Here is a 27718-nt window from a genome sequence, read left to right as displayed (position 1 = left end):
ACATAATAAACTCCAATGATTTGCACAAGAATTGAAACAACAAATTCAAAACATCAGTTGGGAAAAACTGATGAACAACTGTAACATGCCATTCAATCCAAACACCCTCGTAAAATATAGACAACAAACTACAGAAACACACAGAGCTCGCACCGTGAATGAAAAGAAATGGAAAGGATTGCGTGTTCATGTGAACGAAAGAAGCTTGAATAAAGCAAAATCTGGCATGATGCAATCATGCAGAAACCGTATAGTTAGCATTCAAAAAGACAAGAAGTAGGCGGTCAGGTTTCCCTACATCTTCTATCATGAGGCATCAAAAGATTCCATTAGTGCAAAACCACAAAACCAGGGGAGGTCTGGGCATCGAGGTGACCATGAGGAATTTCAGAAGGATCCATCAGTAAAAAACTAACGATGCGGTCCCGAGCTCAGGATAGAGTTTTTTTTATCTAAACTTGCATGTATGGAGGTCTCACATGCCAAGAAAAATTAATCCCTTTAACTTTAGTTTTATTATTATTATTATTGCGCATTTTTTTTAATTTGAGTTAATGTTTATTTTCAAATACGATTGATTAAAAAAATAATTTTTACCAAAACAACTGTTATTTTTCGCCCAACTTAAATAAAAATAAACTCAATTAATGAAATGATCATAATAATAAAATTAAGATTATATAGAATTTCAAGGACTCAATAAAACTCCAAAGAAGAAAAAAAAAAGGAAATAAACTGATACAATAATCAAGTAGCAGAAATAAAATAGAAAAGAATGAAAAGCTGGAAATACACCGAATTTCTTATTATATGACCTCTGATATCATAAAAAAATATCTCAATTGGACAAATATGTAAATACCAAGAAAAAACATCAGTACAGGTTGTAGTGAGTCGCACGCTACACCTAAAATCTATGATATGCTCACCTACTGACATGCATTACACGAGCCAACCACCCAAATTTTTTTGTTTTGTAAATGGTGATGTAATGCACACGTCATAAAAAAGAAAATTGATACCCGTCAGAAAAAAGAAAAAAAAAAGAAATGGCTGAGAGGCGCTTGTGATATCTGCGTCTTGGGAAAAAATTTACTTGACTTTGGATGGAATTGCCCCTACAGTTGTTTCATGGATCGCACAAATTTAACAGATAAATATCATGAAGAAAAAAAGAAATCGAAAATCAGACAAAGCAGAAAGGCAAGTGAACAATGATATTTCAGAGTTAAGAGCTTACAATTCTTAGAGCTACACATGAAGACATCTTCCTGAATTGTACAAATATCAGCATGGCATACTATAGGAAACTTCCTTTCCATCATCCTATGTCCATCTGAAACTCTGTTCTTCAAATTAAATATGGCCTCTTATTAGAATGGAGAACTTTGAGCTTTCTGCCTAACTACTTAATCTACCAACAATCTTCTATCCTTTTGTTTTTATCACTTTTTATGATAAAATTGAGCGCAAACATTCATGGGAGCTCCTCCTGCTCTACAGCAGCCTCAATGTCTTCATCCTAGCAACTGGCAGAGAAATGGCCAAGGCAACCACATTCTTTGAGCAGGTCTCCAGTGTAGGGCTATTTTACCATTAAATCATAATCTAGGAAAGCAGAATTTAAAATGATAAAAAAATACCTTAATGCCTATTAAATAAACATCTATTTTATCTTATGTACTTCAGAAGGTGATGACTAGAATGTCCTTGTTTTGCTCATGTCTCTAGATTTCACAGGGAGGGAGATGGACTTACAGATCATATAAATGAAAATCCGACTACTGCTATCATGATTCATGCCGATGTTAGAATCAGTTATCATTCTATTTTGTGATGGCACTTTATAAACTGATGTTAGCAGGTAGGTATAAAATGCACTGAGCAAGGAACTTAGAGGTTGCTAGAAATCCGTGTAAAAAAAAAAACCTGAAATGGGGGTTATCATGCAATTCCAATGGTTTGATTCATTAAGGTATCGGTAAATTCAGTTGATGAACTTGCATAATTAGGTCATTGTCCCCATAGAGGTGATTCTCAAGTAGTTACTGCTAGCTTTAGGGATATATGTTCCCGCCAAATAAGGTCTCAGAAATTTTATCAGTCATTCTTAGATTAAGGAGGGACCATATATGATTACCGAAGACATTCAAGAGTGACCAAATTTCTTTAGATGTTTTATTACTAATCCACATTGTAGCATGTTAGGGAATAACTGGGCCCTCGGTAAAAAAGCAATGGTCTACCTAGTTCTAGGGGAATAACTAATGCATTGTAGCCTCGAATGCAAATAAATGGACATGTCATAACTTACATAAAAGAAACGGGGACCTAGGAGGGTGATTGAATAATTTTTCAACCTCTGATACAAAGGCATACCTGCTGGAATTATTCTGCAAACAACAGTCAGTGGCTGCCTCACAGTACTCCATTTTCAGAACCCGGTTTACTTTGCACTTCAGTTCATGATAACAGCAGTTGATGATAGCTAGAATTAACTTCTAAGATTCCACAATTTACCAGGAACAAGACAAGATGTGTGATCTATGTTTCCTTTTAATGAACTCTTATTTCATGCATGATCCATCTGAACTAGAACCTTACTGTGTATTGATAATCCTGCTCTAAAATAAGAAACAACCGCTAAACATTAATAAATTGTCTTTAGTTCAGCATCACCTTACCATGCTAACTAATTCAGCTACAAGCTCCTTCCCTCCAAAATTATTCAGGTGTTCAACTATTTTTTCAACATAAGGAGCTCTGAGAGGAATTCTTTTTTCAAGCATCGACCTTGCAAGCCTTGCAGCTTCTGCTGAATGGCATTGTTGACAAAGCCCAGCTAAAAGAATAGAATATATATCGATGTCAATGGAAGACAAGCATCCTGTTTTCTCAACTTCTTCATATAAACAAAACCCATCAAGCACTCGTTTCTCCGAACAAATCTCCCTAATCATCATACTGCATGCCAAACTATCAGGCTTCATCCCACTAGATAAAGCCCTCCTAAAGGTCTTCTCTGCTTCCTCCACTTTCTTAATCTTTATCAAACACACCACAAGAGAACTATAGCAGTCACCAATCGAAACACTACCTCTCGCAACAATTCTCTCGATAAAATTATACACATCCTGTAGCTGGCCATTCATACAAATACCATTTATCCAAGCACTAGCAGTGACACGATTTGGAGCACACCCACGAACCTCCATTAATTCCAAAACTGACAGTGCATCCTTTGTTCTACCTTGCTCACAAAAACTCTGAATCACAGAGGTGTACGTGATAACATTTGGACGACATCCCCCACCTTGCTTCTCCATCTCTGCTAACAACTCAAATGCCCTCTCAACAATCCCAAACCTACAAATCCCATCAAGAAGTGCCGAATATGCCACTACATTAGGATAACAGCCATGCACACTCATTACTGGGAACAACGCACAAGCCTCCTCCAATCTACCCACATCACAAAACCCTTTAATCATCGAGACATATGTTATCATATCGGGATAAAGATCAATCAAACCCATCTCTCCCATCAATTTTTTAGCCATATCCACATCACCCTTCTCACAAAGCGACCTAATAACAAGATTATAAGCAGTAGTATCTGGACGTATATTAAATTCAGGCATTTTCTTTAACACCATTAAAGCCTCATCAGCGAGCCCACCCGCTTTGCACAGCCTCAAAACAACCTTAAAAGTGTCAACACAAACCACACACTTCTCCAGCTTATAAGTCTCAATTAAATCCAAAATAACTTGCGGGTTTTGCTTAATCTTAAACAAGCTACATGCTTTATTATAGATATATAAATTATGCCTATAATTTGGTTGATCACCAGCCCAGATAAAAAACCTAAGACCCAATTGAACGTTATTAAGGGACCATCTGTGTATGATGTCGTTGACATATTTGTTGTCAAGTTTAATAGGTGCGAGTGAATTGAGGGTTTTCTCTACGTTGTTAGGACTGTTTTGCAGATGGGCATCAAGTTTCTCTCCCAGGGAAGTGGTAGCGAAGTGTAAAGTTGAGATTTTGGGGGTTTTGGGCTTGATTGAGAAGGAGAAATGGCGAGTTAATGAAAAAAGTGACATGGGTTTATAGCGATGGTTTTAAATGAGAAAAAAAAAATGACTGCCAGAGATTTAACAGCTAGAAAAGGATGGAAGAAATGTGGGTACCTGGGAGTTAGGGTTTAGTGAGGGAAAAGAGAGAGATGAGTCCAACTCCGAGTCACGAAGCCACGAACTGGAAAGTGTCTGATCGAGAGGCTGTATATCTTAGAACCTATGCCTATCAATTCTATCCTTCCATCCACTTTTCATTCAAATGCATTAATAAAATCTATTGAACAGGAAGCTCTGGAATTTAAAGATTAATTAAATTTATTGTTTAAAAAGGAAAATTGGAAACTGTTTTATTTTTTAATAATTTTTTACTTCAAATTAATTATTTTAGTGTTATTAAATGTATACTAATATGAAAAATAAATTTTTAAAAAATAAAAAAAATATTTTTTGATATATTTAAAAAATAATTTTTATCATATTTCTAAATATTTGATTTTTTTTAATTGACCGAAATTATAGTAAATCCTCATTGTTTTAAGAAATTGTAATTCAACAAAACTAAAATAGAGTATTTTTTCAGTGTAATAAATCCTCATTGTTTTAGAAATTGTAATTCAATAAAACTAAAATAGAGTATTTTTTTTACACCTTTGTCTTTTGGCATTTTGATGTGTAAAATGACGTTGTTTTAGTTAATGATTCATTTTGGTCCTTCAACTCCTGTATTATCAAGTTCAATCCTCTAATAAGCCCATATAATATAAATTGCTTGTGGATTGTGTCGATTTAACCAAAAAAATTAATAGCAAGGAGACCATAAAAATTAGAAAGCGCCTCCAATGTAGAAATATGGAAAATGGGTTGCCCGATTTGTAGTTTAAAAGAGAATTAACATGTATTTTTAAGTTAGAAATATATTTATGAAAGTTTTTTTATGATTTTAATTTGTTTAGAAAAACACACAAATTCAGCAAATTGTCATTAAAAAGTAATTGAAGAAGACATGGAAATAGCACACTTTTCCACCGTCCATCTATTTTTTTCACTTGCCTTTTATTTTCATAAATATAATTAAGTTAAGATTTTATTTTGAAACTAGTACTTTTTATAATGTATGCCTTGCATGTGTATTAATAATGTTTTGTAAGAATGTTAAACTTGATTCTAAGAAAAAGGTAAAAAAAATCAATAAATTACCATGTAGCACTAAAAATTAGGATGTGATTTATATTATTATCTAATACACCCCTTTAAGTGAAAGCTTTTTAAACTTGAAACTTACACATGCTTACTTTACCTTGTGTTTAATTTTTATTATATAAATAGGGATGGTGAGGTTTGAACTCGTGATTGCTTAGTCATCAAGCTCTGATATCATGTTAAAGAACTATCTCAACCCAATAGCTTAAATTATTATGTGAGAGGTTCCAGGATATGATTTATATTATTTTTTAACACATGAGTACTAAAAAATCAAAATATGATAGAATTAAAAAAAAACCAAGGAATTCATAAAACTTTTATTAGGTCAATTTTGAAACCCCAACTAGGGCAGAGACTATCTTTTCTTTTCTTTTAGGTTTTTTATATGTTTTGTTGAGATCAAATAATAATAATTAGTGGGATTGATAATACTTGGGTTGCAAGTAATGAAATTGTTCACTTAATTTGTATCTCTTTCATCTATAGTTTTGAATTGAGGTTGTGGTCACAATAACAGTAACGAAACGTGGCTGTGAAATAAGAACTTTAACAGTTAAAATAACAGTCACGTTAATATGAATCATTTTTTAAAAAATCGTTAATTGTATAATTAATTTAATAAAACAAACTGTAATAAAGATTTACTGGTAAATTTCATATAACAATATTTTATTATTTATATATCATTTTCAATAATTATTATTTCAAGAATTAATGTATGCTTCATGACTAAGAAAAAAAATAAAATCGCAATTTAACTTAACTTTCAATTATTATTCACAAAGTAATTACACCTAAATTATATCTCTGTTATTATGTTGCTAGAGTGGAGGAAAAAATGAATTTCGAACATTTTAATGTACAACAAAAGAAAAACAAAAATACTATAAGTTTAAAACATTTTAAATTATCGTAGTATTTTTTTTCATAATTAAGTGATGCAGCTTTTATTATATTTCCTTTATTTTTTGCCCTTTCTTTCACTCAATCAACAACAATGATCTTCGTTTAATCTTTATTTCTCTAAAATTCATCATTTTCTCTTATTGTCTCTTTTTTTCTTAATTAAATATTAGAAGATTGAAACTATTTATCAAACTTAAGTAGTAGAGGTGTCAAAATAACAATGTTAATTTTTTCAAAATGGTTGTACAACAATCATTTAAAAAATTATTAAATAGCAACCGAATTACCAGCAGAAAATATTTTATAATATTTCTCAAAGATAATAGGGACAAAATATGTCTGTCAAAAATTTCCAACGTAATTATCAACAAAATATTTTTCTTCCATAATTACCGACATAATTAGAATAATTAAAAAAGATCAAGAAATATTTGGTAATATAACATATCATCATTTGTCGAAGAACTAACCGAATGTAATGTTCCGTCACTATATTCTATCAGACAATTTAAAAAGTATTATAACCAATATCAATAACATCCTCCTCCTCTTCTTCTTTAACAGCAAATCAAAAGTGCAACCCCCCGCAAATCAAAAGTGCAACCCCCCCCCCCCCCCTCCTCTTAATTTGCAATAAATCTAGGTCTCATCGTCATAAATTTAACCACCCAACACTTTATAGTATCAACATTAATGTTTTGGTATAATTTTTTTTCTAAACATCCTTTACATAAAGTAAGCAAACCTACTCATTTATATTTTAAGTTAATGTATTGATATTTTTATAGTATTTGTAGTGTAGTTTACTTGTATATTTAATGAAATGACAAAACATGCGACTTGGTTTGTGTAGGTATGGATTCAATTTATTTGGGTTTTTTATTGCACCATATTCTTGTTAGTCAGTCGTACTAACAGTTTATAACTTGCCCTCGAAAATATGTATGAAGCCAAAATTCATATTCCAATTATATTTGGTCCTTGCAATCCAGGTATATATATATATATATATTCAACTGTTAATTAATGAATTGCAGCGTTTTGATGTGTGATGTCTCAATGAAATAAAATGTTAAAATGAAAACAGCTATGATGTGGATTATAAATGATTTTTTTGCATATGAGATGATTTTGTTAGAGAATAATATAAATCATATCCTGGGACCTCACCTAATAGCTTAAGCTTTTAGGTTGAGATGGTTCTTTGACATGGTATCAGAGCCTTGATGACCAAGTGGTCACGAGTTCGAATCTCACTATCCCCATTTATTTGATAAAAATTAAGCACAAGGTAAAGTGGGCCTGTGCAAGTTTCACCTAACAGCTTAAGCTATTGGGTTGAGATGGTTCTTTGACAGATTTCAGATTAGAACATATATGGAAAGTTAGCCTATCCATATTGTATGGAAAAAAAATCCTTCACCATAACGAATGACAGTAAAACTTCTCTCTTTTTTTTATTTTCATAGGAGGTTTTTGCTAAGTAATCATCAATATAAAAAGAATGTCTTGAAAGGTAAATATGAAAAAGATATTAGACCGTTGATAATATATATCGCGGTATGAAAATATTGTATTTGATTATCAAATTAATAAATAGAAATTTTCTAGGTTTGATTGATCCATAATCAGATAAAACAAAGTATTTTGGGGGGCTTTTTTTTTATTGAAAAACCAATGTTCTTCGTTGTAATTTGAATGTAATGCATATCAAGAAAAATATTTTTAAAAATATTTTTAACATGGTCATAGCTTCGACCATGTTTAATTAGTCAAATCATTTTTGTTTTTATACTCTCTCTCTCCCTCTCTCTATCTATATATATATAGTTTTTGTTAGAGAATAATATAAATCATATCTTAGAATTTCACTTAATAGTTTAAACTATTGGATTGGGATGAATTTTTTGATATGGTATCAAAATCTTGATGACCAAGTAATCACGAGTTCGAATTTTATCATTTTATTTATTTAATAAAAATTAAATACAAGATAACGTGGTTTTGTGTAAGTTTCAAACCCAAAATATTTTCACTTGAGAGGGTGTGTTAAAAAATAATATAAATTATATCTTGAGATTTTACCTAATAGTTTAAATATTTGAATTGAATCTATTCTTTAACAAGAATATATATTTTTTAAAAATCTATTTAAAAAAAAAACACATGATATTGTTACTTTCAGAGGATGACACGGATGCACTTTCTTAAAGTTTGTCGTCTCATTTGGAGAGATTCTTGTTGGAAAAGGATTGCCCCTTGCATTATTATCCCCGTTGAAGATTCTTTCCGCATATGAGGTTTCTGCAATTTTCCAATACAAATCTCTAATATATTCTGGATCTTTTCCATGTGTTAATAAGCTGCTCCTATTCTGTCTCTTCAAATTACGTCCAAGAATCACAAAACAAAACAAAACTACCATGTAGAAGCCTTACCTCTGCAATATAAAAATAAATAAATTAGAGGTTGCCAAAATATTTTAAGCACTCTTCACATGTGGAGTAATCTAGAGGTAACTTGCTATCAATTCTCTGTTCTCGGTTATTAACTACTCAGAACCAAAAAGATTTCAAAAGGGTAAAAAGCTTTCGAAAATTATGAAATCATTTTGATGTATGATGTCTCAATGAAATAGAATGTTTAAATGAAGACAGCTATGATATGGATTATAAATGATTTTTTTGCGTATGAGATGATTTCAGAACATAACATACATGGAAAGTTAGCCTATCCATATTATATGAAAAAAAGAATCATTCACCATAACGAATGACAATAAGACTTCTCTTTTTTTATTATTATTATAATAAGAGGTTTTTGCTAAGTAATCATCGATATAGAAAGCAGGTCTTTAAAGGTAAATATGAAAAAGATATTACACCGTTAATAATATATATTGCGGTATGAGAACATTGTATTTGATTTTCAAATTAGTAAATAGAAATTTTCTAGGTTTGATTGATCCATAATCAGATAAAACAAAGTATTTTTTAGAGCTTTTTTTTTATTGAAAAACCAATGTTCTTCATTGTAATTTGAATGTAATGCATATCAAGAAGAATATATTTAAAAATATTTTTAACATGGTCATGGCTTCGACCATGTTTAATTAGTCAAATTATTTTTTGTTTTTTATATTCTCTCTCTCTCTACATATATATATATATATATATATATATATATATATATATATAGTTTTTGTTAGAGAATAATATAAATTATATCTTGGAATTTTACTTTTACTTAATAGTTTAAACTATTGGGTTGGGATGATTCTTTAATATGATATCAGAGTCTTGATGACAAAGTAATCACGAGTTCAAATTTTACCATTTTTATTTATTTAATAAAAATTAAGTATAAGGTAGCGTGGTTTTATGTAAGTTTCAAACCCAAAAGATTTTTACTTGAGAGGGTGTGTTAAAAAATAATATAAATTATATCTTGAAATTTTACCTAATAATTTAAATATTTGAATTGAATCGGTTCTTTGACAAGAATATATATTTTTTAAAAATCTATTTAAAAAAAAAACACATGATATTGTTACTTTCAGAGGATGACACGGATGCACTTTCTTAAAGTTTGTCGTCTCATTTGGAGAGATTCTTGTTGGAAAAAGATTGCCCCTTGCATTATTATCCCCATTGAAGATTCTTTCCGCATATGAGGTTTCTGCAATTTTCCAATACAAATCTCTAATATATTCTGGATCTTTTCCATGTGTTAATAAGCTGCTCCTTTTCTGTCTCTTCAAATTACGTCCAAGAATCACAAAACAAAACAAAACTACCATGTAGAAGCCTTACCTCTGCAATATAAAAATAAATAAATTAGAGGTTGCCAAAATATTTTAAGCACTCTTCACATGTGGAGTAATCTAGAGGTAACTTGCTATCAATTCTCTGTTCTCGGTTATTAACTACTCAGAACCAAAAAGATTTCAAAAGGGTAAAAAGCTTTCGAAAATTATGAAATCATTTGCTATTAGTTTTTTTTATATAAAAAAAGTCTATTTTTTGTTTTTGTTTTTGTTTTTGTTTTTGTTTTGAAATAAAAAATATAAATGATACTAAACGATCCCGATTTATCGATCATGATGATGAAACTCAAATTTATGTACTGTCCAAAGCATTCTTGCACATCCATCAGCGGAGGATCTCCTTTACATACTTTCCTGCCCTCTCCTATCCACGCTAGTGCTATACAGTCTGAAGAAAGGGGGCGTGTAAAGATGGCAAAGTCTAAAAGTCATTAAGATCGAGCAAATCCTTGTCTCTTTACTTATTTTAAGGTTGTGGTCGGTCGGTCCTTGAACTCCATTTGGTTTTATGCCCTTGCTTGGATATATGACAGGTCTTCCATTCCTTGTACTGTTACCAGTCCATTTGTCTTTCTGAAAGAAGCAGGTTGCTCATCATTTCGCCTTACGACGCATCCAAATATGTAGTGGATGGGTTGATTTCTGTTAGAAATCCAGCAAAATCTTGCTGGGTGCCAGTATATGTATAGCAACATTTTCGCATTGACATGCCTCCCCTCCATCCTTACACCAAGTTTTAGTGCCTAAATTTACCATAATGCAGTGTTGACCTGCAGCATTGTTAGTGAGTTGTTGAGGTTTCTGACATGGAATTACTTAGCTTCAATGACTTGAAAAGAAACTCCAACTGATAGTACTCTTCCATGGTAGATCCATTTTGACTTCGTTAATGTTTGTAGAACACCTGCCTGCACAGACCTAACATTCCCTCCTCCATCTATCCATCCATCAGAATAAGATTGGCTCTGGTCCCTACTCGAGGCCTCCAAGGCATTTAACCCACATTAGTCTAAGGCCATTCAATATTTCAACTCAATCCCGGAGGGATTAGCTACTTTCCCCAGAAAAGCAAAGGATAAAAAATGGGAAAAGTAAAGCATCAGAGGCACACTGATGAGCCAACAAAATGCTAGCCCCTTGAAATAAAAATATGATCGAGACAGAGAAAAAAGCAAGAGTCATTGCCATATTGCTATATCATTTGCGAAGAACCGTTAAAAGCAATCCAATGTAAAAGCTTGAAATTTGCTCACTCTTCCCCAAAACTTTCCTCTCCCCACTGTCTCTCTCCATCTCTTGCTTTTCTTTTCTTTTATTCTTTGTCCTTCACTTTTCCTTCACCCCTAAGGCTTCCCTTCTTCTTCTTCTTCTTCCTCCTCCTCCTCCTCCTCCTCCTCTACGTATTCTCTTTCAATTAATACCAACAAACAATCACCAAAAGATCCTCTCTCTCTCTTTCTCTTCTTCAATGGCAGATGAAAACTATCACGCCAAATACCAACAGCTAAAGCAAGCAAACCCAACTAAGTACTATACTAATTTCCTCTACAAAGCTCTCATAGTCACAATCTTTTTAATTATACTCCCACTTTTTCCTTCACAAGCCCCTGAATTCCTCAACCAAACTCTAAGCACTAGAGGTTGGGAGTTTCTCCGCCTTGTCTTTGTTGGTATAGCTGTCTCTTATGGCCTGTTTAGCCAACGAAATGACGAAACAGAAAAGGAAATTAACAACAGCAACCCCTCAAAATTTGACAATGCTCAATCATACGTGTCTAGATTCCTTCAGGTTTCATCGGTTTTTGATGATGAGGTTGATAGCCCACCTGAGTCTGAAGAGACCAAAGTCCAGACGTGGAGCAACCAATATTATAGGAATGATCCTGTGGTAGTTGTAGCTGAGCAGAACTCTGCTCTTGATAAAGAACAGAGAGCTACTAGTTCAAGAATTGGTGAAAAGCCACTCTTGTTGCCTGTTAGGAGCTTAAAATCACGAGTCATAGACGCAGATGTTGATGAAACTGGTAAAGAATCTGCTGGTGGATCTGCTTCTATTAGTAGGTCTAATTCTGATTCAGGTTCTAAAAGATTTTCAAGCAATTCGAGTAAAAATAAGAGTGGAGAGTCTGGAGGCTCGTATTGTCAGGAATTGGAAGAGAAGCTGAAGGAGAATTTTGTGCTTCCTTCACCAATTCCATGGAGATCAAGATCAGGAAGAATGGAAATGAAAGAAGAAGCAGACAGTCCTCTTTATAGTCTGCCTCCTTCCTTGGAGAAATCTGAATACAACAGGTCTTTTAATTCCCAAGTTCCTCAATCAGCAAGATGCAGTTCCGCAACTTCTTCACCAAAACTGTCCCCTTCACCTTCATTTTCTTCACCGAAGAAGTTTTCTCCTTCACCTTCTTTCTCATCTGAGGTGCTCGGCAAAAGTGTGGAGGATTTTGTGAGGAAGAAAAGCATTTATAGGTCTCCTCCTCCCCCTCCACCACCACCCCCTCCACCACCAGTGAATCGAGAATCATCATCAGTGAAACCGATTTCCAGTGCTGTTCATGATGAGGTTTTGCTTGAAAGAGAACTGAAGCGAAGTTTCACTACTGAACCAAAAGACTTGAATAGGGGTGGCAACTTACCAATGCCGAAGTCAGTTAGGACAATTAGAAGCAACGATTTGCTTGGAGAGGCGAGGAGGGAGAAAGAATTTGATGACAGAATCAACAGCAAAGAAGAGAAAAGATTGAAGGAAGTTGAAGCAAGAGGAAAGGAGAGGGCAGGAAGAAAGACGGTGAGATTTGATCAATCATCATTCCAGACTGAGAAGCAGAACCGTGAAAGCGTGAGTTTTACGCCTCAGCCAACTTTCACGGAGTTTCCAGAGGAAGAAAACGAAGAATTCGTCGAGAAATTGGTCGTGGAATCTGATGAGGGATCAGAAACCGAGGAGGAGGAGGAGGAGAACATTGCAGGAAGTTCTTTTGCTTCAAGCACAGCGGCGAGTCCAGAAAAAGATGCAGCAGCTGCTATCATTGCAAGTGATGGAGGACCTGATGTTGACAAGAAGGCTGATGAATTCATAGCCAAATTCAGAGAGCAGATCAGGCTTCAAAGGATAGAATCTATCAAGAAATCAAGCGCACAGATAAGAAGAAACCCTTCAAAATAATGTTTAAAGATCATTCGGTCTACTAGAGAGTTGACAGGATGGATTTGGATTCAGTGTTTAAATTTTTTTTCTTTTATCCTCGCATCATTACTAATCTTAATTGGCACCAGGATCTTAGAAACTCATGCTACACAGAGACTGCATGGTTTACTATCAAGTAAACTGCAATTGAATTGGAGAATTAATATATCTTCTTCCTCTTTGGTCACAATACGTTTTGAATTGTTGTTACTAAATAGCCGTGGTCTTTTTTTTCTAATAACCACCACTGTTTGTTTACCAAATCTAAGGATGGCGGTGGTGGAATTCTTGCTGCTACTCGGAGTTGCTATCCTATCCACACAGTTTATTCCAGGAGTATTGTCCGATGTACTTTTTTGAAGCATTCATACAATTTATTTTGCGGAGAAAATGTGCCGAACAAAAGTTAGGATCACTCTATCATGTTTTGGCAAATCATACGATTTTTCCAGAGACAGAAACCTATTCTTGTGTTCCAAATGCCAAGAGTAGAAAGTTCTTATGCAGATTGCACGTAAACTGCTTTCTGTCCAGCACTGGACAGACACGTAGCACTATTAATTGCGTTCCAAATGAAAAATTTTATATTTTTATATCATTTTAATATATAAATATAAAAATTAATTTAAAAAAAAAACTTTCCTTCAGAAGGATTAAATAACTCTACAACAACAGCAAATAAGGACAATCTTTTGCTGCTGACTTTTACAGCTTTGAACGTTTAGGAATCCATTCCTTTAGCATAAATTAATTATTTTCATTGCAAATATCAACTTCCTTTAGATGCCCAGTTATTTCACTAGGAAGATTCGATTCTTTAACTTCTTCTCTGCCTTGTTCTAAAACCATGCCAAACCTCCCCCTGTATTCTGTCCCACTAGTTTCCACCGCACAAAACAATGCAAAACTATACAAGAAATTTTGGAAATTAAAAATTTCTATAGAACCCTCAACTACGGGCTGGCGGACTGGAAGTTTGAAACCAACCTCCAGGTCCTCCTCTTTTCTTGTGCAGAGCCTCGCGGGATATGGAAATTAAAAATTAAAGGTGTTCTTATCATTTCTTTACACTGCTGCTGGTGGATCTTCCAGCTATGGCCCATATGCTAAACGAATTCTGTTTGTGGGCAGATTCTCCACCATTAAAAGACCTAATTTGCTTTGGAAAAACCTTGTAGCCACGCACTCAAAGATATTGTTCTCACTAGAATAATATAATCAGGGGTTTTTTCCCTCCACCTAAGAGATTTACCACTGTTTATCAATGGCATCAAAGATCTTTTTACATGATTTGTTAGTTATTATTAATTTAATTGAAGATAAAGAAGTTTTTTCTCATCTTAATTATGTAGTAAAAACACAAAAATAACCTTAGAAGTAAAACAAAAAAAAAGAGTCTTAATAGGCTTTTTTTGTATTTTCATAATGGTTATTTCTTTATTATAATATCATTTGATATGCAATTTGATATTTGAATAAATATTAAAAAAAATTAAAAATTAAAAATCGCATTGGAACGACTAAAGAACTTTTAAAAGTCAAAATTCTAAAACTGGAGTTAAAGGGCTTTTTCATCTTTTATCGATAGTTTTTTTGTTATTATGAAGTCAGCTCAGGGAAAATTTAGTATTTGAATAAATGTATATAAAAAAACAATAAAAAGGTAGACATGTGTATGACACCAAGAGGTATGCAGGAGGCGCCCGCTCACTTCAGCCAGCACTTCTCGACATCCAAAAATATCCTTTCACCGTATCGTTGAAAGCATCGTCATTTTCTCTTTCATGTGGAGTGGCACATGTTGGTGCTAGTGGTCTGGTTTGTCACCAGTTGATCTTTTTTTCCTCCTTTTCTCTCTCATTCCCAAAAAATCATAGTTTTGCCCTCTTTCTTATTAGTATTTCAACTTCAGTTCTTTTTTTTCATATTTTTTTTCTTGACCCATTTATAGAAGTCTTATTTATTTTTAATTTCATCATTCAATCTCAATTTATAAAATATTATATTTTCCAATTTGATCCTTATTCTTTTGATTTTTAATTTTTTTCCTTTGACTTTTTGTAAAAGTTTTATTGGTTTTTAATTCCATCATTCAATCCAAACTGATGGTATTATGTTTTTCAATTTAATCCTTATTATTTTGATTTTTTTTCTTGGCCCTTATATAAAAGTTATTGTTCTTTTCAATTATTAACATTGTGGTATCTTTTTTAATTATTAACATTGTCAAAATTATGTTAGTCATTGACTTGTTTATTTGGTAATGTGATGTGTATTGGTTTAATGTTTATTTTATTTGAATTTGATTTGAGAAAGACTCAAAAAATTTTATATGAATATTTCTATAATTATTTTTCTTAACATTACACTGAAAATATTTTGATTGATGTTTTTTAACAAATATTTTTTTTTTAATTTCTTCAACAAATATTTAATAAACAATGAACATAAGATTGGTTTATTTATATCTTCTTTAAAATGTCTATATTTTATGTTATTTTAAATAAATATAAGAGTCTTTGTAATAAAAAATAATAATTTTTGTATCAAAATTATTTCTAAATTAAGGGTAGAATAGTCAAGATTGCTAATTTAATTTATTTGTATTTGTATTTTAAATAGTATAATTTAATTCAATTATATGATATTTTATTTCAAATATTTATTAATTGGTTGCAAATTTATTTATGAGTTAAATTCAATATAACATGTGTTTTAATTTCAAACATGGTATAAAGCAAGCTACGGTGGTACGACCTCGTGAAGTTTAATTGGAGGGTCTGTGGGCTGGGCTTGTAATCCCATGTTTGTGATTTACATGGGATTTGTGTTTTGCAAAATCATCGTCTTTATGTCATTTGTGATATAAGTTTAATGTTCCTTTTAAGGAAAAACAAAGAAAGCAAACTTCATATTTCTAGATTTCTCGATTGTACATCAAAGTTTTTTTTTTATCACTTATACTACCAAGAAAATTTTATTTTTTAAATGGACCGTCTATTAAATATAATTAATAAAATCATTAAGCATCAACATCCTCTTTACGTGATTCCCACCAAAGAATAAAATATAAAAAAGATTTCTTGTGATACCGGAGAAAAAACCATATAAACAAAGAGTAATTAGACCTAATATTTGAAAAATCTAAGATCTTATATTTTAATGTCATGTGAAGTACATAACCAATTTTGCAAAACAACTGAATGAGATTTCCCTTTGATTCCTTCTTATTGGAGATTGTGAGTAGCATGCAGATATTAGCTATGTTTGGTTAATGTCTTATAATAATAATTTTAAAAAAAAGAAGATAAATACATAAAAAAATATAAATATTTTTGGTTAAAAAACAAAAATAATAACATAAAATAAATATATTTTGATGATAGTTTGAGTCAGTTTATATGATATCAAAATAAAAAGTATACGAAAACATGTTTTTATTGTTTTTATCTCTTTTATTTCATTACAGTAACCAAATATTATTTTAAAAAAAATTAACAAAATTTTCCAATGAAAAAAGAATTATAAAATAATATTATTTGTAAAGAAAAAGCTATCCTTGTACTAGGGTGATAAATATAATGTTGATACCAAAGAAAAGTAAAAAACAATTTCAGATGTATCTAATGATTTTTAAACTAGATTAAGAGAACTTCTATAATTTGTCTTCTTTCACATGAATAATCACAGAAACAGGGAGGGCATTACAATTACCATAAAAAAAAAAAAACTAAAACATATCATTATTTTATACATTCCACAGTAAAACTATTTTATTTTTAATGGACAAGTTTGGGTTTAGAAGTATAGAAGTATTTTTCATCGAGCTTGTTAGTAATTATATTAAAAGAGGGTGTTAATCAGTAATTTTATTATTTTTTTCTACGGCATATTTACCAAATGACCCTTAAAAAAAGTTATTTTTGGTTTAGGAGCTTTTCAGGTTTTTTATATTTTGTTATGCACGTCAATTACTTAAATATCCTCAAAAAATAAACTCAATTTTTACGGTGGATGCAAGGTTATTTTAGGTTTTTTGCTATGAATATTTTTTTGTAATTTTCAAGTGGGATTAGAGGTGATTTGATGTATATATTAAAATTTGAAAGTGGTTGGTGTCGCTCGTGCTCTTCGGATGGCACATACAAAGCCCACACAACAACGGATGTTTCCTTATAGGGCGGTGTTCGATGTGGTTCATCATCCATATCATTGTGGTGAGACGCGTGTTCTTTGACGGTACGCGGAGGAGCTTTGACAAAGAGTTATTTTCCTTCCTCTCTTTTTTTTCTCTCTCCTCTAGAAAACCATGTTGGCCACTATAAAAAAACAAAAAAAGTCTAGCTATTTGTTTGTTAAGTTAAATTAGTTCTTTATTTTTTTTATTGCAATATATTTGGTCTTGAATCATTTATTAAGTTAATTTGTTTTTTCAATTTCATCCATTCATACTTTATTTTTATATTATGTTTAGTCATCTTTCTTTTAATTGCAATGTATTTAGTCTTGGAGTATTTATTAAGTTAAATATTTTTTCAATTTCATCCATTTACACTTTGTTTTTATATTAGATTTGATCCTTATTCTTTTAATTGTGGTATTTTTGGTCTTGAATCTATTATTGAATTTATTTGTCTTTGGATTTTATCCCTTGACATTTTATTTTTATATCAAATATGATCTTCATTTCTTTGATTGTTATTTTTTATTGTTCTTATTATTTTCTTAATTGAAATTGTTTTTCAATTTTATCCCTTATAATTTTGTTTTTTTATTGTTAAATTTGGTTTCTTTTCTTTTCAAATCTATATTTTTAAAATGTTTTTTTATTTGTTTTTCCAAGCTTACCCCTAATTATTTTGATGGGTTTAAAATTTTATGTTGTTATTTTTTTTCTTTTACGTTATGATATCACCTTATAATTTATGTTACAAATTCTAAAAGTTGTACTGAGTTTACTTCAATTATTTTTAAAATTCTCTTTTATTATCATTGAATTTGTTGAAAATTGATTTTCTTTGGTTTTTGTGATATGGACTTAATACAAGATAAATCATGTTCATAAATAATGAGAAATACCCCACTTTCAGCACCAATAAAAACTCGAAGTATTTGTGAAGTAAAGATCCCATCCTCCTTCAAAAGATCTAATGACAATCCCCTTTATCAAGAAATTCTTGTCATTGTCGGCCAACTATCCGTGAATGTCAGCCCTATGAAGCTGGGACATAACTTGTGAATAACACACCTCTCTCTCTCTCTCTCTCTCTCTCTCTCTCTCTCTCTCTATATATATATATATATATATATATATATAAGAGGGTTAAAATCTGAAAATCTTTCAAGGGAGGAAAGAATACTAATATCAATTGAGGTCCAATTAATTGGTTCTAACCGGTTGGTGTCCCAAATTAGAGATTTATTGTCGACAAATCTCTCTAATCCCTACACTTCTGAAATATGGATAATGACGTGAACGTGCACACGAGCAAATTGTTATCGACATTTATATTGTTTACCCAAAATGTGGAAAATGAAAGAAGGAGCATGGCATTGGCATTTGCAGGCATATTTATTAAAACCGAACCGGCTCGGTGGGATGACCTGGGACCCGGTTAACTCTATGGCTGGACCAATCTGGGTTTGTCAAAAGACCGGTTAGTGCAATGACCCCGGTCAAACCTGGACGACCCCGTGGGTCAACCAGTGACCCGGGCGAGACCCGGCCAAGACCTGGTTTTTTTTTTCAAATGTGGGATTTGAAATCTATTGGTATATATACTCTATGTTCCAAAAAAAATATTTTTTTTCAATATGGGATAAAACTTTTTTGTTTAAATACTTCAACTTAAAAGGATAACATAGTATCTTTTTAATGTGGGATTCAAAACCCATTAGTATATATACTTTGTATTCTAAAAAAAAAAGTTATCTTTTTTCAATGTGGGATTGGAAACTTATTAGTATATATACTCTATGTTCACAAGAAAAAAAAACTATGTGTTTTCAATGTGGAATTTGAAACTCATTAGTATATATACTCTATGTTCCAAAAAAAGGTTATGTTTTTTCAATGTAGAATTTGAAACTCATTAGTATATACTCTATGTTCACAAGAAAAAAGTTATGTTTTTTCAATGTGGGATAAGAAACTTTTTTTGTTTAAATACTTTAAGTTAAAAGTTTAACATAATATCTTTTTAGAGCCTGTTTGGCTACGTGGTTGTGGCTGCGTTTTAATTAAAATACAGTTTACAGCCGTTTGGTAAAAGAAAATACACAGTTTATTGTGTATGGTGCCTGCATAGTTTTTGCGTTTGATACGCAGGAAAGGAAAAGCAGCAAAATGCTGCTTCTTGCTTACTGTGCATGTTAATTGCACTGTTCACTGAACAGTGCAATTAGCATGAACAGCGTATACGGAACACTGTTAACGTGAACAGTGCCACTGTTCACTTAAAAAATAATGAACATTGCAATTCTCTTTACACTGTTCACGTGACTTTTTTTTTAGTGTGTTAATTTTTTTAACTGGTTTTTTTTTTTAAAAAAAAAACTAGTTTAGAGTGAATTAAATTCACTCACACTGTGATATGAATAATATTTTTTTTCTTGAAAAACTAGTATAAAGTGAATTAAATTCACTCGCATTGTAATATCAATTCTGTACCTGATAATATTTTATCTACGCTCAAAAAATTATGAAAACTGTAGTTCTTATCGGATGAATTTTGTACGTAATGAAATTATAAATAGTTTAATGGAATAATATAAAATATTTTTTATTTCATAATGTAATAGGAGTAATTAATTCTACAATATTTAAATTTAAAACTATCAATATTAATATATATTTTTAAAAATTATTTTATAACCTCAATTTCAACCACAGTTTTAACCAAACGCCTATTTTTTTCAAACCAACCTGAACTAAAAGTACTTTTTATAAAACAACTTTTTTCAAATCACAACCACAACAGCTACTGCAATACCGAACACACTCTTAATGTGAGATAAAAAACTTTTTAAAATATTCTTTTAAATTTTATTGTTTACAATATGTATAATCTATATTTACATGAATTTTTCCTTGATTTTTTTATATAAAATATTAAAATTTTAATTTTTTTTAATTTTTTTAAGTTAATTCAAATTAATCTGGGTTGATCTATAAAACCTGATTCTGAATTTTTTAACCGGGTCAACTTGCAGACCAGGTTCAATAACAATGTTTGAAGGTGAAGAGAAAGAAGGGTATGTAAAGTCGAAAGAGACAAGAGTTCTATCAACCTTTTCTTATCTTGTCGAGCCTAGCAGAGCTACTACAAGAAGAATAGGAGCTTAGGTTCCTGTCAATTTGGTTGACAAAAACTTTCTCAGTTGCTGAAAGGATAGCATAGCGTCACTGTTCGTTGATTACCCATATTGAATTGCTTCGCAATTATTGAAGGGGTCCAACTCGTCTCTTAATTTTGATTATTGTGCTGCTGTTTTTCTTTCTTCTTAGGTTACCCTACCCTTTGAGTATGGCTTGTTTTGAAGTTCCAGGGACATGGAAGCCTTCTTTTTTCTCGGAAAAACCGAAGATTTGTGTTATCCTTTTGTCGTGATCCGGGCCACTGTGCATTATGGCTTTTTTTTTTAAAAAAAAAAAACTCAGATTTTAGATAGCATTTAGTTAGGGACAGAAGTAATATAGACACATTAAAGATAAAAATGTATTTAGTTAAAGAGATAAAAATATAAAAAAAATTTGTTTTTTTAAAAAAATTAAAGTAAATTTTTATACTTTTAAAATAGAAGATATGGAGAAGATCTATCTTCATAGATAATATTTATTATTTTTTATTTTTAAAATATCCTTATAAAAAACTCTCAATTCTATAATTGTTCAACCAAGACATGTAAAGATAAAAATGATTATTATTATAGTTTTAAAATCCAATTTGGGGGTCGATCTAAAGCAAGCAAAACTAGGGTCACTGGTCAAGATCCATTTCATGGGTCAGGTTGACCCGAGTCAACATTAGAATAAAATTAATTATTATATTTTTAAACTTGATTTAAAAGTCGATCCAAGACAAACCCCAAATCACAAGTGGGGTTGATCTTTGAACTAGATTAATATAAGAATAAAAATAATTATTATCATATTTTTAAAATCAAACAAAGAAGGTGATCTGGGATAAGATTTGAGTTATGTGTCAGAAGGGTCAATCCAGGTTGACTTGAATTAGCATAAAATAAAAGTAATTATTATCAAAGTTTTAAAACTTGATTCAGGGGTCAAACCAAGGTAAGGCTTGGGTCATGGATTAGGAAGGTCAACTCGGGTTAACTCAAGTTAGTGTAACAATAAAAGTTATTATTATAGTTTTAAAATCTGACTCGGAGGTCGACCAGGACAAGGCCAATGTCATAAATTGAGAGGGTCAATATAGTTTTAAAACTTGATGTATGAGGTGTTTAGGAGTGAGTTTCAACCTGTTTTTTGTTAATTTTAAAAAAGAAATTGCTTCAAATTTATTATTTATTGTATTTTTAAATCATTTTGACGTGTTAATATAAAAATGAGTTTAAAAAATAAAATAAAAAATATTATTTTAATGTTTTTTAAATAAAAAATATTTTAAAAATAAATATGAGTAGTTCATTTTAAAATGCACTCAGTTATCGGTATTAAACCATATCACGATTCTTTTAACAGATGCTGATAGCATAGTAGCATATCGATTATTAAATAAAATGTTTTTCTACCATCCAAAAACTTGTGGGGAAAGAAAAAAAAAAGATCCTCGAGGGCAAGTGGGGAATGTTTCCCCTTCAAAACCAGCGCGATTGATCAGTACCCGGCTTAGCAAAGTGGGGATGAGTGAGAGGAAAAATGGAAGCCCACTGTAAACGCGAGTAGACATTTTGATCGAGACGAGTTTCCTGATTTTATTTTTTCCCTTTATTAGATGGACATTTGGGCTGGCTTCTTTTCGTTCGATGAACCCCCCCTTCTAATTCTTTCTTACTTGTTTAGGGTTTCGGAAGCAAGATTGGTGAAGAATTTTTGGATGGGAAGAAACTCTCCATGGCTTAAGTAAGGAATAATATATACAAAAAAATAATAATTGCAATACTAAAACTAAAAAAGAAACATTGAGATTGTCCCCTCCAAATCTCACTACAAGGATTAAACAAAAAAACAGAAAAGAGATAAGACTCTGTGCAAAACATAATCAATACTAGGAAAATTCTTGTAATATTCAATTACAAAGAGTCAAGAACACAACTTGGTTAAAATAAATAAGAGAATACTGCTGGCTGCTCTTTACATCCAAAGTCCTCTTCCTACCCTTTCAAAGCTCTTTCTATCTATGAAAGGAAAAGAAGTGTATGAGTAATCATTTAGCTACCCCCTAGAAACACACTATAATCTAATTATGTCAAACCATCTTTTCAAGAGACTGCTAGGTCAGTAATACAAAACGAGAAAAGACCCACACCGAATCGCCCTGGGCAACAGCCATATCTTAGACCTACGACTTTGAACACGAGAAGAATGGTGCGACGCTTCCACCTGTTCCTTGGCCCCCTCCATTTCGTACACATTACCAGCTACCTTTCTTCCCAAATTAGCTGAAGATGGTGATGAATCAAATGACCGGGATGCCTGTGGTTTCGTGTTGTAATTACGATCGAGGACGGATGGCATCAAACGGTGTTGGTCCACGTGTGACTGGAGCGGCCGGAGCCCATGGGTTCATGGGGACGGGCCTATGACGGGTAGGGCCTATATGGGGATGGGGCCTGGCATCAACGGTGGATGATGCGGTGGGGGGGGCTGCTACACGCTCACAAGATGGGCACATGGTGAGGGTGGTTGGTGGGGTCATTTGCATGTAGAACTGTGGTGAAAGTTTGAGAGCTCTAAGCTCCTGAACCTCCTTCTGCAACCTCCTGTTCTCTTCTGTCAAGTTCTCGCAGCATCTCTTCAAGAACTCACAGTCAACCTCGGTTTGCTTCAGCTTGGTTCTGCAAAAATTTAACACTCTTGCGTTGATAAAACCACTCGAGAAGGCCATAACAAGACATCAACAAAAATATGTAGGAAAGGCCAGAAATACCCTTGATAAGATAGCAAATTATCCTACCTTGCCCTCCTGTTCTGAAACCACACCTCCACTTGTCTAGGTCTGAGTCCTAACTGCTTAGCCAAAGCAATCTTTTGCTTCTGCCGGAACCGGAACAACCGATTGTCAGTTTCAATTACCAAAATACCCTCCCAAACAATAATCTATTCCTGACTAACGAGAGTAAAGGGGAAAAAACTCGTTTTTGTGTATTTTCCTCCATTTCTCAACAATAAAACAGTGAGACTGGGTTTCAGGAAGGAAAAAAAAAGAGCACTTACTGGGTTGAGAGTGTTGTGTTCTTTGAAGCTCTCTTCAAGAATAGCGGCCTGATCTTTAGACAGCCTGAGCTTCTTTCTTGAGGTTTCACCATCTTCTTCATCACTGATTCCTTGAGAAGAAGCTCTCTCCATCTCATGCTCATCTCCATTAATACCTTCTCTTTCACTTCTCTTCCCACTAATACTCGATATCGTGCTGTTTGGAGATGAAACCCCCGCTTCCTCTTCACAATCAGCCGTTGATGGTAACCTGTTCACGTCGATTCCTCGTAGCAACGATCTTGTCTCGGCCCGGTATGAATTAGAGTTTGGATCTGCATGGGAGAGATGAATTGAGTTTGAAATGGTGCTTGAATTTGTCAGAGATCAAAAGTTACATATTTTGTGGGTTAGGATCTTGAGAAAAAAATAGACTAAGGGTTTTGTGTTGTGTGAATAGAAGAAAAGTTGAGTGAAAGCGATTGATAAAAGCTAATAGAACATGAAGAAAAAAAAGCAGAACAGAAAAAAGAACACTTAATTTTCTTTATTTGAAAAAGAGAGAAAGGAGAATAGTTTTTCTATATAAAAAAAACGCTTTATAATGTGTTTGTTTCTTGGGAAAGTGAGGGAAAAGGAAAGAGAAGATAGTTGAGAAAAGAAGATACAAATCTGGATCTGAAACTTGAGGCCATGCGGATCTTGAATTTATTCAACAGGGGGGGGGGGTTGTTTTACAAAAAGAAAAGGGCATACCTGAAGAAGGGAAGGTCACATTCCATGAGGGTTTTTGAGGATGGAACCCAGAGAGAGAAGAAGAAGCAGTGGATGGAACCAGTGAAGGCATGAGATTCAACTGCAGAGAATGTTGATTTTGAGGAACACTAAGACTCAAACTCAAACCCAAATCTTCCTTCCCAGCCATCATCTTCTTCCTTTGCCAACAAAAAAACCAGAAACCTGGTATTTATATAACCTACTTCTGTATACAAATGGGCAGGAAAGAAAGCTTAAGGTTCAGGTCTCTTTGTTTTGGTTATCAGAGAGAGAGAGCTGATGGATACATGTGAAGGAGGAGGATGGGGTTTGGAAGAGAGTGCGTGTGGGTGATTATATAGAAAAGAGAGAGGAAGAGAGGAAGGGGGAGTGGTGGTGTGTCTCAGTTCAATCATGACTTCTTGTCAGTAAGTCCAATTATCTCAATCATGGCTTTTGCCTCCGTATATAATATAATAATGCGATTTACCTAAACTCTAGTTTGCTTCTTTTCCATACCATGGTTAACATTCTATTTAGTATTTGGCTGAATATATATTTTTTATTATTATTTTAATGTGTTAATATTAAAAATTTAATTGGTAGAAAAAAGAATGGATTTGTGGGCATGGTGAATAGATTACCATTAATATTTGCTTCAGTGTTTATCTTCGGCTTTAGCTTGACCTAAAACTTCGTCCCTGCCAAAAACATTTATATTATCGATTAGGTTATTTTTAATGCTATTAATTAATGGTGGATTTGAATGTATCTTGTTCCGTACCAATCCAATTCACTTTATTATTAATAAAACTTAAAAACAAATCATTTAGTTGGCAGTAAAACTAAAATACATCCACGAAATATTTTAAATTTATTTCAAAAAATCAAGTATAAACGCTTGATGGGGCTGCAGGGTATTTACGGGTGTGGTAATAGTTTTATTATAAATATATTAAAATAATATTTTAAAAAAGTTATTTTAAATATTAAAATATTAAAACAATTAAAAATATAAAAAAAGCTAATTTTTTTTTTAAAGTTGAATTGCGGACATTTAATTCCCGGAGACATCAAGAGATGAACATCTTTTGAAATATAAAATAATAATAAATGATGGGTGCGGTGCGGTGCGGTTCAAGAGTCCTTCACACCATAAATGAAATAGATACGAACCAAGAAATGATAGCCTTGGCGGACAGAACCCTCATAAATCTTACTGCCCTTTCATTACATCGTACTCAGATTTAAATTCTTAAATCAGCACCGTTGAGAAATTGACTCGATGCAACCATCTCCTCCCTTAATTATGACAAAAAAAATACCGGCAAAGCATGATATATTTGACAAACAAAATTTGCCAAGCACATTCAACGCAAACATCTCGTGAAGTAAATGTCCTCCTATATGTCACTACAGTGAAATAACCTGGATGATTTCTAGCTAGTTTGATGTTGGAATAATAATTATTTTTTAAAATAATTTTTATTTAAAATTTATTTTTGATATCAACACATCAAAATAATATAAAAAATTAAACTTTATCAACCCAACAAACCCTAAATTAATAAAAGTAGATACTATTTGGAAGTGTAATAGAAATTATTTTTTATTTAAAAATACATTAAAAATATTTTAAAAAAAATTTATTTTGAATAACAGTATATTAAAAGAATTAAAAAATAATAATTTAAAATTTAAAGAATTTAAAAAGCACTGTTAGAGGCGACACAAAGACACCTGTGCATATCTCATGAATCTACAGCATTAGCAAAGTGGGTCCACTTCACACCTGAACACATCTCACACTAATCACATTCCTTCCAATTAACCAGCGGTTGTGATCAAATAAGGGTAAAAATCCAATGGTCAATATACCAAACTTGATCATCTTAGCCTGTGCTCATTACATAATTAGGCCAAGCCAGTTGAGCTAGCTAGACAACCATCAAATCAAAGGTTGGATGGTGATGATTGGAAGAGACAGATCAACTTTTATATTGATCATCACACGTGGGGCCTACATTTTCCTCTATTTTTTTTTAATAAAAAACCATTTCCTCATGCGCCAGGCACGAGGAAGGTGTACCTGACAAAAGCGTCGCTTTCATGCACTTTTCTAATAATACTGTTAGCGCTTTTTTCATTTGCTTGAAACCTATCCGCCATCGTGTTAGTGCACGTGTTCCACACTCGTGGCCATAATAAGCTTATCTGCATGGGTTCTTTTTAATAATGCTTTTTATTTAAAAATATATTTTAAAAAAATTATTTTTATTTTTTTATATTAATATATGAAAAATGATTTAAAATTATTAAAAAATATAATTTTTTTTAAAAATAAAATAATAAAAATTTTATTTTTTTTCAAAATACTTTTAAAATATAAAAACAAACTTGGTTTTAAAACCCGTTTTAGATAGTAATATTTATTTTTTTAACTGTTTTAAATTTAAAAATATATTAAAAGATTATTTTTATATTTTTAATATCAGCATATTTAAACAAAAAACATTAAAAAATATTAATTTAATAAGGAAAAAATTAAAAAACAAATTCAAAATGTTTTTTAAATATAAAAATAAACAAAGTCTTAAAATCTGTTTAAAATGGTAGTGTTGATGTTTTTTGAAGTGTTTTTTATTTAATAAATATTATTTTTTATTTTTAATATTAACATATTAAAATAAAAAATATTAATTTAAAATTAAAAAAAAACATTTGGAAATTCCAGTGCAACCGCACTCTCAAACTGGGCAGAACGTGTAGTTGACGTAGCACAGGGGAGAGTTCGTGCACTACAGGGTCTAATAAGTTTTTAATTTATCGAGATGGCTTGGAGCTGAAACCCTTGGGCGGCTTCAAATCATGACTTCGTGCCAGAATGATTCTGTTAAAGCCGTCTGTATCTAACATGTTATAATTTAGTGACTAGAGAGTTGTACAATCTAATATCATATACTAATAATATAAAATATTCCATATTTTGATTGATGATGGCATGATGCTGTTTTCAAAAAAAAAATATTTTTTTTCCATGTTGAATACACAATATTAATACTTGTTTTATCTCGTAAATGAATATATACTAACAATACTACCACTAAAAATAATTTTAAAAAATTCATACATCATAGAGATATAGTTTGAGATTACAACAGTGTTTTTTTAAAAATTATTTTATTATTATTTTAATGTATTGATTTCTAAATAATTTTTAAATAAAAAATAATTTAAAAAATAACGTTATCACATTCATGTATAACTCAGATTCGTGCTTCATGAAAAATTATTAGAAATGGAGCTTAAAGAAAGGCTCGGAGCTGATGAGCCAAGTAGATAGAGTCCGAGCAATGAAAGCGAACAACTGAATTTTG

At 31.9% G+C, this 27718-nt stretch overlaps 3 protein-coding genes across 5 annotated transcripts; 1 reads left to right on the top strand and 2 right to left on the bottom strand.

Moving 5' to 3' along the window:
• Positions 1 to 1186: 1186 nt before the first annotated feature.
• LOC133695428 (pentatricopeptide repeat-containing protein At5g47360) lies at positions 1187 to 4330 on the bottom strand. Of its 3 annotated transcripts, none has more exons than XR_009842437.1 (2): positions 2380 to 4330; positions 1187 to 1608 (listed from the first exon to the last, which is right to left on the bottom strand). XR_009842437.1 is itself a non-coding variant. In XM_062117427.1 (2 exons), the coding sequence occupies exons 1-2, from the start codon at positions 4104 to 4106 to the stop codon at positions 1518 to 1520; spliced, it is 1434 nt and encodes a 477-aa protein (XP_061973411.1). In that variant the 5' UTR covers positions 4107 to 4330; the 3' UTR covers positions 1187 to 1517. The 3 variants fall into 3 exon arrangements, 1 of the variants encoding a protein (XP_061973411.1); XR_009842438.1 differs by having other exon boundaries at positions 1187 to 1529; XM_062117427.1 differs by having other exon boundaries at positions 1187 to 1529; positions 2685 to 4330.
• Positions 4331 to 11160: 6830 nt separating this feature from the next.
• LOC133697813 (uncharacterized) lies at positions 11161 to 13394 on the top strand. Its single transcript, XM_062120610.1, has one exon. It carries the CDS (start codon positions 11486 to 11488, stop codon positions 13181 to 13183), a length of 1698 nt encoding a protein of 565 aa, XP_061976594.1. The 5' UTR covers positions 11161 to 11485; the 3' UTR covers positions 13184 to 13394.
• Positions 13395 to 22417: 9023 nt separating this feature from the next.
• LOC133690109 (homeobox-leucine zipper protein HAT4) lies at positions 22418 to 24760 on the bottom strand. The gene is made up of 4 exons (XM_062110300.1): positions 24342 to 24760; positions 23607 to 23920; positions 23347 to 23426; positions 22418 to 23227 (listed from the first exon to the last, which is right to left on the bottom strand). The coding sequence occupies exons 1-4, from the start codon at positions 24511 to 24513 to the stop codon at positions 22885 to 22887; spliced, it is 909 nt and encodes a 302-aa protein (XP_061966284.1). The 5' UTR covers positions 24514 to 24760; the 3' UTR covers positions 22418 to 22884.
• Positions 24761 to 27718: the final 2958 nt, after the last annotated feature.

Source organism: Populus nigra, chromosome 1, assembly GCF_951802175.1.
Source record: "Populus nigra chromosome 1, ddPopNigr1.1, whole genome shotgun sequence".
Taxonomy (NCBI): Eukaryota; Viridiplantae; Streptophyta; class Magnoliopsida; order Malpighiales; family Salicaceae; genus Populus; species Populus nigra.
Note: the sequence above shows the minus strand (reverse complement) of the source record. Positions and strands in the feature narration are given on the sequence as shown.

Excerpts from the sequence above, each read along its gene's own strand:
- LOC133695428 (XM_062117427.1), bottom strand. The coding sequence starts at position 4,106 with ATGTCACTTTTTTCATTAACTCGCCATTTCTCCTTCTCAATCAAGCCC.
- LOC133697813 (XM_062120610.1), top strand. The coding sequence starts at position 11,486 with ATGGCAGATGAAAACTATCACGCCAAATACCAACAGCTAAAGCAAGCA.
- LOC133690109 (XM_062110300.1), bottom strand. The coding sequence starts at position 24,513 with ATGATGGCTGGGAAGGAAGATTTGGGTTTGAGTTTGAGTCTTAGTGTT. Across the intron at positions 23,921-24,341 it reads TGTGACCTTCCCTTCTTCAG|ATCCAAACTCTAATTCATAC; the intron begins GTATGCCCTTTT and ends TCTCCCATGCAG. Across the intron at positions 23,427-23,606 it reads AACACAACACTCTCAACCCA|AAGCAAAAGATTGCTTTGGC; the intron begins GTAAGTGCTCTT and ends CGGTTCCGGCAG.